The 11,557-nt window shown below is 46.1% G+C and overlaps 1 protein-coding gene across 1 annotated transcript; it reads left to right on the top strand.

Moving 5' to 3' along the window:
- Positions 1 to 389: 389 nt before the first annotated feature.
- FZD4 (frizzled class receptor 4) lies at positions 390 to 5,485 on the top strand. The gene is made up of 2 exons (XM_018071337.3): positions 390 to 653; positions 1,765 to 5,485. Exons 1-2 carry the CDS (start codon positions 522 to 524, stop codon positions 3,091 to 3,093), a joined length of 1,461 nt encoding a protein of 486 aa, XP_017926826.1. The 5' UTR covers positions 390 to 521; the 3' UTR covers positions 3,094 to 5,485.
- Positions 5,486 to 11,557: the final 6,072 nt, after the last annotated feature.

Raw genomic sequence — 11,557 nt, 5'->3', positions numbered from 1 at the left:
GGGGGGTGCAGGTAGAGGGTTTCCGGGAAGGAAGAGAGTGGGTCCTTGCGAGGAGCGGTGGGAGGCAGACGGTGAAAGTGCGCTTTTCGGGGTTGGCGGTGCGGGTCGGCGTTCCCCATGGAGCGAACGCCTCGGTGCCGGATGAGGGGCGCAGGTAGGACCCCCTTCCCTGCCGTCCCCTGCCGCGCCGTGCCGCGGGGCGCTGCGGCGGGGCGGGCTCCCTGGCGGGGCGGGGGCGCGGGGGGCCGGCGGGCGGCCGCGTCCCTCCCCTGGGCCGATTCTCGGCGGAGGCTGTTTAATAGCGGGGGCCGCCCGGCCCGCCCCGTTGGAGCCGGCCCGTGCGGCACGGCGCGGCCGGGCCGGGGCCGGGGCCGGGGCCGCAGCGCGGGCCATGGCGGGGGGCGGCGGGCCGGGGCCGGCCGCGCCCGGCTGCTGCCGTGCTGCTGGCGGGGCTGCTCGGGCGGGGCGCGGGGCTTCGGCGCGACGAGGAGGAGGCGCGCTGCGACGCCATCCGCATCGCCATGTGCCAGAACCTGGGATACAATGTCACCAAGATGCCCAACCTGGTGGGGCACGAGCTGCAGGCGGACGCGGAGCTGCAGCTCACCACCTTCACCCCCCTCATCCAGTACGGCTGCTCCAGCCAGCTCCAGGTGGGTCGGGGCTCCGAGGGGACCTGGGTGCGCGGGCGAGGACTGTGTGGTCCCCGGGCCGGCTGCTGTCCCCCAGCATCCCCATCCTCATCCCCATCCCCTCGACTCAGTACAAAACCAACCTGAAAGTCCCGCCTGCTCGCAGTGCCGCTCCTGGCTGGCTGGGGAGAGCACGGCTCACGTTGGGTGGAGGGACAGGGAGCCGGCGGCGTCCCGGCGTTGTCCCGGCTGCCCGCGGCAAGGAGCGCAGCGCGGTGCCCCCCACCCGCGCTCCCGCGGAGGCTGCAGCGGCTCCCAGAGCTTTCCCAGGCTCTGCCCTCTGTCCCGGCCGTGCCCCAGGTGCCGCGCCCGCTTCCACGCGGAACGAGCGGAGCTGGCTGCAGGAAGCTGTGGCGACTTGGGACCCCCCCCTACCCCCCGGGAACTTCACCGCGGAAATTTCTTTCCCAAGCGAATAGCAAGATCGCTGTCCTCCCCACGGGCATAGATTTCATCAAACAAAACCCAACTTGTTTCATGGGGCAGAGTTCCCGAGTCCGCACGCAATTCCTCTCACGGTGTCGCGTCGCTGAATTGCGATTATTCAAAAGAGGAGAAAACTACAATGTTTGATTACCGTTGTAAATACATGCGTGAACTGATTGTAAAAGAAATACATTCTTCTAGGAGGATCACGAATCAAATGCCTTTTTTTTTTCTATTTGTTTCTTAACTGGAATATCCAGACAATGCCCAGAACAAATATATGTATTTGTTTAAGCCACTTTAATTTGTTTTTTCTGCTTTCTTAAATTGCACCCTTGAGCTTCAAGCCTGGCTAAATCCCACTTGCTTCATTGAAACTGATGGGCTAAATTTACATAGAGCTAATCTAGGGAGTAAAACGTTCAGGCTTTGGCTTCGGTCCACATTTGAACTGAAGAAGACAACATTGTTATTTTTTTCTCTTTTGTTTTTATTGTTCTTAGTTTATTTGTTTTATGCTGCTTCCTGTTTTTTAAGGCAAAACACCAAATATTACTGCTAAAAAGTCAAAAAAAGAAAACTTGTTATACATCAACTTGTCTAATTTTCCTTGGACACACTTGTGATTTTTGTTTCTCTCTTCCAGTTCTTCCTGTGTTCAGTCTACGTCCCAATGTGCACAGAGAAGATTAACATCCCCATAGGTCCCTGTGGTGGCATGTGCCTCTCTGTCAAAAGAAGATGTGAACCCGTTTTAAAAGAATTTGGATTTGCCTGGCCAGACAGCCTAAACTGCAGCAAATTCCCACCCCAGAATGATCACAACCACATGTGCATGGAGGGCCCAGGAGATGAAGAGGTTCCCCTTCACAGCAAGACCTCCTTGCAGCCTGGAGAAGAGTGCCACAGCATGGGGTCTAACTCAGATCAGTACATTTGGGTGAAGAGAAGCTTGAACTGTGTCCTGAAATGTGGCTATGATGCTGGTCTCTACAGCAGGTCAGCTAAAGAATTCACAGATATCTGGATGGCTGTGTGGGCCAGTCTTTGCTTCATCTCAACTGCCTTCACGGTCCTGACCTTCCTGATTGATTCATCCAGATTTTCCTACCCGGAGCGCCCAATCATATTTTTGAGCATGTGCTACAATATTTATAGCATTGCTTATATTGTGAGGCTAACTGTGGGCCGGGAAAGGATATCCTGTGATTTTGAAGAGGCAGCAGAACCTGTTCTTATCCAAGAAGGTCTTAAGAACACAGGATGTGCTATAATTTTCTTGCTGATGTACTTTTTCGGGATGGCTAGCTCCATCTGGTGGGTTATTCTGACACTGACGTGGTTTCTGGCTGCAGGACTCAAGTGGGGCCACGAAGCTATTGAAATGCACAGCTCGTATTTCCACATTGCAGCCTGGGCTATCCCGGCGGTGAAGACCATCGTCATTTTAATTATGAGACTAGTAGATGCAGATGAGCTCACCGGCCTTTGCTATGTTGGGAACCAGAACCTGGATGCGCTGACAGGCTTTGTCGTCGCTCCGCTTTTTACCTACCTGGTCATTGGGACTTTATTCATTGCAGCGGGACTCGTGGCCTTATTTAAAATCAGGTCTAATCTCCAGAAAGATGGAACTAAAACTGACAAACTGGAAAGACTAATGGTCAAAATTGGTGTCTTTTCAGTGCTGTACACTGTCCCAGCAACATGTGTCATCGCCTGTTATTTCTATGAAATCTCCAACTGGGCCATTTTCCGCTATTCAGCGGATGATTCCAATATGGCAGTGGAGATGCTCAAAATTTTCATGTCCCTTCTGGTGGGTATTACATCAGGTATGTGGATCTGGTCAGCCAAAACTCTGCACACGTGGCAAAAGTGCTCGAACAGACTGGTGAACTCAGGGAAAGTGAAACGGGAGAAGAGAGGAGATGGTTGGGTGAAACCCGGAAAAGGGAACGAGACTGTGGTCTGAGAAAAAGACGACACCCCAATGGTCTGACTGCTCTCCTGTGAAGGACTGATGGTGTGTAAGCATTGCCATGTAAATTTTGGGAATAGAATAGGGAGACGGTTACACAACCTTTCTCTGGGGGATTAAAAAAAAAAAATGCCTTAAAGAATAAACAGCAAAAAGATCATGCTGCAGATACAATAGCCATAAACCATGCTGCCCAAAATAGGAGAGCCCAGGGAGGCTTTAAAAGCTGTGAAATACACAAACGTGTTATCTTCCTTTTTTTTTTTTTTTTTCATTTTTTAAAGCAGGATGCAATTACTGAAGTCTTGAAGTCTTTAGAAGCTGAGGGGCTGTAGCCCACAGCTGTAGGATGATGTTTTTCTTTCATCGTCTTATAGCTGATGGAGGAAAGGCAGTCCAGGGCCAAATTCTGGGCTTATTTAGTGTCCAGTTACCAGAAGGTGGAGTACCCAGGACCTCAGTTAGATGTCTTCTTTCCTAGTTCAGCATCGAGAAGGAAGCATTTGATGAGGATTATGTCTTTATACCCTGGGGAATTCTGTTGTTCCCATACACTGCACAAGTCAGCCAAGGATCAGTCCTCCAACAAATAGCAAGTGGGCTTTCAGGTCTGAGCTTTACCCATGATGAGTAGGATTTAGTGAGGTATTAGTAAGGATTATTCTTGAAGTCATCTGATGGCCTAATAATAATTTCAACTCTTTTTTTTTTTACCATTTGTAACCTGGTCTGAATTGAGTGTTGATTCTGCCACATGGGAATTTGGACCTCCCTGCATCCCTTCACACTTGATTTATTCTGTGATTTTATGAATATTTCTAATTTTTTAAAAGCTTTACTCAAGGCCAATGTCAGATGTAGAGGACTCAGCAGAAAGTGAGAAACTGTGTATGGTCTTCTACATCAATTATTATTATCCATCTGCCTCCATTCCTGTCCCTTCAGGTGCTCCTGCTATTTCCAGAAGACTACTTTATTCTGCTGCATTTAATAACTTTAAATAAAGTCTTAAAATATAGTGTTCCTTCCTCAAGGAAAGAGAAAAAAGGAGTCGAGGGTACCTTTAAACAATACCAGTTTTCTCCAAGTAAACTTACCTGTCTCTTTGGAGACCCATTGCATAAAGCAATTAAGTCTTAATATATTTTGTTCAGTGTGATGGTATCTCTGCAGACACCAATCTGAGGAGAATCAAAATGTTAAGTTCCTTGGCAACCTCATGTTCACACAGATCAGTTGTATAATTATGTGTGTCAGTTCCAATTAAAAGAACATTCTCAGCCCATGACATTGCAGTACAGCTGACTGCCTCACAATGATGCTTCAGTTGCTCACTGGTGGCTATGGAGAGGGGTTTTTTTAATGTATATTTACACACAGAATGTGAGCAGGCATTCAGTCCTCAGGAACAACAAAGACCTTTCCAGTTTTTGTAAAGGGATCCAACTTCTTGGTGAATAATGTTGTTTCAAAGCAACTGTTGAGTTTTCTTATCCTCTTGTTTGAGGAGGCATCAGCTTGTTCTTATTGGGAGATTGAACCTAGTGTCAGGGGCTTGTTTGGCTAATAAGAAAGATGATACAAATAGAAATACCCCAGAAGCACTTAAGAGAACACTGTTCTGATGTTCTATCCCTTTGAAAGACCTTTGGTTTTATGTGTGTGCTCTAAAGTTTTACTTCATTTCTTTGTGTGAACCTGATCTGCTGCAGAGCATTCCCTCTGGTGTCCCAACTCACACGACCTTCAAGGGCAGCTGAGAACAGATGCTGCTTTATTAAAGTACTTGCTTTTCACACAGGTGCCCATGTGCTTCCCAAACCACAGTTCACTCCAGCTCTGGAAGTGAACACTAATATGTCCAAGCATGTATTGTTTCAGTGTCAGTGTCAAAACATGTGCTAGAGCACTTCTTTTTTTAAACTAAAAACCAAACCCTAACGACTGAGCTCCCTCTCCAGCAGCACAAGTGACAACTTGACACATTCTACTTAAGACTCATAAGTGTTGTTTGGTCAACGCCCCATTCCAGCCAGGCCTTTTCATCCTCTCCATAAAGTCTCTCGCTATTAGTGTTGTGTTTGGGTCTGGTTATGCCTTTGTGGACAAGGAGTTCTGCAAGTATGAGATCTTCAGGTGGCTGAGCTTCTCCATCGTGCAGTCTTTGTGCTGGTGCAGCAAGGAATGTAAAGTCAGCAGCTATATGTTGGCTTTCAAAGAGGGAGGATGCAGTATGAGTCTTTTTTGGTAAAGTGGTATTGGGCTGTGCCAAGGTGTCATGTTCACTCAAGTGTTCCTCACTCTGAAACACTTTGGATACTTTCCTGGCTGATATGACCCGTGTTTGACCAGACTGATTCAATAAATGAAGTTTTTAACCACGTTATTTATACAGAAGTGAATGTTAAGTAGTACCTTGTTGTCAAATCCTTGCATCTCTGCCTGTGACCCTGTGAACTGTGACAGAGGGATGCCCCTGGTATTATGAGATGATGTGAGTTGGATGAGGATGGCACTGTGTAGCCCTATGAGGGACCTGGGGGGATATCCCATTTAAAGCATGTGAGCGACTCAAATGCGATGGGAAGGAGGTGGGCTGGGGGGAGGCACCACCTGCTATTCCTGAAGAAACATCTTCCCCCAGCAGTCGGGGGCAAGCTGTACTGACCCAAAGTGAAATTAGTTGTTGCAGCAATTAAACCATTCCATAAATGCATTCATCCATGTGCATTTACCTTGCTCCACTTTATGTCTGTATGAGTGGGAAGTCACAGCAGCCTAAAAACTGGTGGTTATAGGGTAGGTACCAGCAACTTTTGGGTTCTCTTATCTCAGCGTTGTTATGAATTTCAAGCCAAAACCAGTGTGACTAATCCTATCTTGGAAACGCAGTTGCTGTGGTTATACAACTAGAAACTTTACAGGCATTTCCTTGGATTACGCAGTCCCCGCTCCCATCTCCCCCCTCAGCATGTGCTCTTCTCACTGCAGGTTCTGGAAGTGTCTACGTGAGAGGTACAAGCTTAGCTCTTACATTAAACAGACATGTTAGTTCCTTTTTCTGAATTTTAAGGAAATGGACACTGATTATTTTGGGGTGTACAAAAAATATATCTACTTCAATGTATGTACTGTAAATTTCTAATTTATCACTGTAAAAAAAACCCAAAGCAAGTTTGCTATTTAATTTTTATATAAAAATAAAACTTTAACCTCTGTGGATAACTAAAGAATTCCTGGCAGCCCTCACGTTTTTGGTAAGTTTGTTTCTTAAGTTAGCTTCAGCATTTTTTTGGAAGTGCTTTTTTCCCCTGAAGGAAGAAGGGCTGAAATGCTCATACTGGAGTGAAATGATGCTTTGAATGGGTTGATCCAGCATGATTTGGATCTAAATGTGCAATGTGAGGAATAAGAGAACAAGACATCATTGGGCAACAGTGAAAGTATGTTCGTGCTTCTGCACATTGTGTGGACAGAAACCCTTTCAAAGACCGTGCACGTGTCCCAGGTTCTGGCTGGGGATGCACCTGGAACTTTAGGCTTGTCTGAGTATGTCCCTGGATCCCAATGGGATGGCAAGATGAAAGCATAGCCATCTGCTGCTCTAGCACTGCTGTGGTGTGGCTCTTGAGAAGAGCAGCACCTCCTCTAATGCTCCCTTTTGTTTCAGGTATTATGGAATATGTGCATCCAGAGATGCACTGAGCATTCAAATTCAAGGTATATGGTAGAGGAGGGCAGCGTCACCACCTGCCTGTTCAATATATATATCAGAAATATTAGTAGCTTTTGGAAGGGGCAAATTTTAATCTTAGTAATGTACTTGAAATGAGTTCACTCCAATGGGCGATTTCAGTGATTTCAACCATTCAGAGAACAGTTTCAATGGAATGTTTACATTTTCTAGCAATGGTTTTCTAAAAAATAAGTTTATTATTGCTCCGCTTTTCATTGCTTTTTTTCATTTCTGTTCACAGTTGGGATGTATGGTGACAGCAAGGAGTTCATTTTTGTGTGCATCCCTCACCAGTTTCTCTGACACTGATTGGACAGTTTGCAATATTAGTCATCTAACCCACTTAATCATCTCCATCATGAAACATTCTGTGTGTGCGATAACTTAATTAGCACAATGTTATTCTAATAAGAACCTAAATCAGACTAGAGTGGATAATAGCGAGGGTGTGCTATAAAGAAGACAGTAGGAAATATCACCTGTGCATCTGTAGCTAATCAAGTTTTGGAGAGCAGCACCTAAAACTGGTAATTGTGAGTGATTTGCTCATGCCTTTTGCAGCTCATCATTGTAATGTTCTCAGGTTGGTGATTAATGAGATCTCTGAAACTTATCGTAAGGAATCTTTAATAAAGCTACTGTTAACTGTAGCAAACATAAAAGAGCTTCTGGGAAAGGGAGCAGGATCTTCCTCTTGTTGACACCACGAGAGAATCTCAGGTGTGGCATACCAGACAGTGTTGGCTGCTCCAGGTCTCTTATGGCTGCTTGCCTTTACACATGTCCTTCACAGAAGGTGTCTCCAAGCATCACCTATGAAGTGACAGGAGATTTATGGAGTGGCTTTGAATGGTGAACAACCTCCTCAAACCACTGGGATGACAAATCAGCCCAGGTTTACCTATTGGGGGGAGTATGTATCTGCATACAAAACTAAAAAAATTACCCTTTATAAGGCCTTTCTGTGGTTGTTTTGCTATTTAGCCTTGGCTTTTTTGATTGGTTGGTTTTGTCTTTTTTTTTTTTTTTTAAATCTATCTTTTAAAGAAGGCAAATATTAGGGAGTTTATAGCAAAGGAGACCAGACTTCTGCTGCCAGAAATCAGGAGCAGCCTAAGCTCCAGTAATGTGAAAACATGGAGTCATGAGACCTTGGCTTCAGTGGTGGAGTTTCCACCACACCTCCTCTGTCCTCAGCCGCTCATTCCCATAATGGCACTGCATTTCAGCTCCTTCACTTTGCCAGTACAATGACTTGTGTGGTGCTGCAAAGCAGATCAGCAAGAAGATCCGGGATAAAAATAAACACCAAAGGTTTTTGCTTTGTTTTATGATGGAGGTTTAGTTTTAACTTGGATCATGTCAGGGGTCTTGTGGCAGACACACCTAGGGCTGTACTGTTGCAAGTGAGGCATCAGGATTTGCAGGGGGAGCAGTGGTCTGGCCTACACTGCTTTGAGTCCTGCAGGCATTATCCTATGGAGCTGCTCCTCAAGCCCTCTTGCACCATAATCCCCATCAGGCCAGAGCTGTGTCTACCTGCAAGGTTGTAGGAATGGAAGAGAGAGAAGTGACAACTACCTGACCACTTCCAGCTTCCCCAGCCTCGGCTAAAATAACAAAGCCTTCAGTAGGGCTGTTGGTAACTCCCTAAGTGTGATTCTTTAACTGGGATGACTGAGTCCAGCTTTGAACTGCTCACCTATAGGTGAATGCCCTCACAGCAGCCCCATAGCAGCTGTGTCACACTGATACTCCACAGTGCCCTTTTCGACACACTCAGACTAATTGGCTCATAATATAGGCCAGGAGTTTGCAGCCTCTTTCTCAGCCTAGGATGGTTCCAATATTAATGTAGCATGAGTGCAAAGCAAAGCATCTCTTCGTGTTTGCAAAGCCAACACTGACTGCAACAGAAATGAGGTAGAGCACAGTCCAGGCTGGAGCTGCATCCTGCCGTCTTGCTGCACCTCTCCAAGAGGAATGGACGAGAGGATGGGTGCAGGCCAGGCAGCTCCCATCTGATGCTAAGCTGGTACAATGGATCTTGTATCACTTCTATTTCTTGCAGCTGGGAAATGATTTCTGGCCAGAGGTCCTGCACATCCTGGCAGACTCCAGCTGTTGTAACAGCTTTCTGTTGTTAGCAACCAGATGTTTTGTTTTATGCTCTGGAAATAGCCTACCAAACAGTCATCACGGGGCTGAAAGAGCACAAAGGTGGCTGAGAGGGCAGTGGCAGCAAATGAGGACTCACATACTAAGGTATCACTCAGAAACTGTTCTTCTCTTTTCCTAGCTTTGGGGGGAGCAGGGAACTCCTATGTGCCAGATATTAGGTACAATACCAGAGGAAACAGGTTAAATTCCAAAGGCAAGTATTATTGTACACAAAGTTTACTGTAATTTGTAACTTTGATTTTTTTAGTGTGTTTTCTTGCCAGAAGCAAAAATGCTTATTAATTAGACCAACTTCAGAGTGCTCAGGGAAGGGAGATTTTAATTTTGTCCATTTTTAAATCAGTGGTTTAAAACATAAAAAAAAAACAAACCAAAAACAAACAAAAAAAACCCCAACCAAACCAAATACCCCGAACAATTACCCATGGCTTGTTGATACACTGGCAATATAAATATCTTCATTTCATATTTCCATCAGCATTTAGCTAGTTTCCTGTCTGGTTCTTTCATTTCCTGAGTTTATTCTGAGAAAGGGAAAAACATCCTTCCTGCAAAATAGGTGCAATCATTCGGCAATCTGCTTCTGCTTCTACAATATTAAGTTTTAAAATACTCTTATGCAGAGAAACAGCCTGACAGTAAATGTCTTAATGGATTAAGTGTTTTCTTCCGAAGCAACTCAGAGACACTCTCGCTCAGGTATGTGGTAACGGATGATAAAAGGGGTACCATGGAAAAGCAGCAATTAGGTCTTTTCAGGGATTTTTCTTGCATTTTAAAGTCTTTTGCTTTGCAGCAAGGAATGGCTGACATCTAGTGGCAGCTGCACCCTGGCCCCAGCTGCTCGATGCCGCTCACAACCCTGCTCCCCTTGTGTTCTGCCATTCCTGGACGGATTTGATTTTCGTAGCACTGAGAGGCTGGGGCATAAAGTGGGAGCAGCTACCGGAGTGGGGCTCCTCACCTCTGCCTGCTCCCTAGCCCTGCCAGGCTGTACTCCGACTCCCGCTGCATTCTCCTGGGAGGGCTGGTTGTCTCCTTGGTAAAATCAACACCACCATAGACTTTCATAGAATCATAGAACTGTTTGGGTTGGAAGGAACCTTTAAAGGTCATTAGTCCAACACGCCTGCAATGAGCAGGGACAGCTTCAACTAGGTCAGGTTGCTCAGAAATGTGTCCAACCTGGCCTTGACTGTTTCCAGGGATGGGGCATCCACCCCCTCTCTGAACAGACTGTGCCAATGCCTTACCACCCTGGCTTTCTTCCTGGCTCCTGATATTGAACCCCTTACTCAGGTGTTCAAGGGCAATGGTGTACAGGAACAGGAGGACCACCCACCCCTCCCTCCATCAAAGCTCCAAAACAGCCCATGGAAAAGTGAGGGCAAAGCAGGGCAGGTACCTGAGCTGCTGGTGGTGAAGGCTTTGTCCAGCAGCACATCTACTAGCTCTGGGCTATACAGGATGGTTTGTACTAAGTGCATTAGCAAAGGAAATCAAAAGCTCACCCTCTGTTTAATAAGTTGAAAGAGATTAGATTGAATATTAGGGAGAAATTCTTTACTGTGAGGCACAGTAACGTGGTGAGGCACTGGAACATGTTGCTCAGAGAAGCTGTGGAAGTGTTCAAGGCCAGGCTGGATGGGGCTTTGAGCAACCTGGTCTAGTGGAAGGTGTCCCTGCCTATGGCTGGGGGAGTGGAACAAGATGATCTTTAAGGTCCCTTCCAACCCAAACCGTTCTATGATTCTATGATTCTCCTAATCTCTCCTTCTCTCTCAGCCCTGAGATCAAGACTGACGTGGTTACTGGAGGGCTGATAACAGTGCTCATGGACAAAAAAAAAAGACCTGGTAAAGTAGAATGGCAAAAGGGCCAATGGGACATCTGTCCCCTGCTGTGGTGAGGAAAGCTGCTCTTGGCAGAAGCCAGCAGCATATGTAGTCCAAAAAGGTCATTTGAAAGACTTAACAGGACCTCTTCCTTGGCCTCACACTATTTATTTTTATAAAAAAAAAAGACCTGGGTGAGCACAGCAGAAAAGAAAGCCTCCAGCCTGGAATGACAGCCTTTCTTCTTTCTGCTGCCATTTGGCAGTTGTGCAAAAGGCTGTCAGCCTCAGGAAGAAAGCAAAAAGCACACACAAAAGAACCACAATACAACTGTAGCATCTTTAAAGGTAGGGGTGTGGGAGAGGCCTAGAGATGCAGAAGAGGCTTCTTAGAGGAGGAGGGAATATATAATATATATATATATATATATATATTATATGTATATATATATATATATATAAAACACTGAAAAAAAATCAGCTACAGAGGCCCCAGCATATAAAAGTTATGACAAACAATAATACCATTCCCCTCACAAAACAATCGTGTTTCTACAGCTGTGGCCCGAGAAGAGCCAAAAGAAGGGAGGAGCCATCCCTGCCTCCCTGGAGAATGGTTTTATAACCAGAGCAGGGAAAGGGGCAGGCCTTATCCTGAAGCACCAGTAATTCACCCTGTCAGCATCAGCAAAGCCAGCCCTTTGTTT

Source organism: Manacus vitellinus, unplaced genomic scaffold (genome assembly GCF_001715985.3).
Source record: "Manacus vitellinus isolate BGI_N305 unplaced genomic scaffold, ASM171598v3 scaffold_2_pilon, whole genome shotgun sequence".
Lineage (NCBI taxonomy): Eukaryota > Metazoa > Chordata > Aves > Passeriformes > Pipridae > Manacus > Manacus vitellinus.
The sequence above is the reverse complement of the archived record's forward strand: the minus strand, read 5'-3'. Positions and strand labels throughout refer to the sequence as shown.

Excerpts from the sequence above, each read along its gene's own strand:
- FZD4 (XM_018071337.3), top strand. The coding sequence starts at position 522 with ATGTGCCAGAACCTGGGATACAATGTCACCAAGATGCCCAACCTGGTG. Across the intron at positions 654-1,764 it reads GCTGCTCCAGCCAGCTCCAG|TTCTTCCTGTGTTCAGTCTA; the intron begins GTGGGTCGGGGC and ends TCTCTCTTCCAG.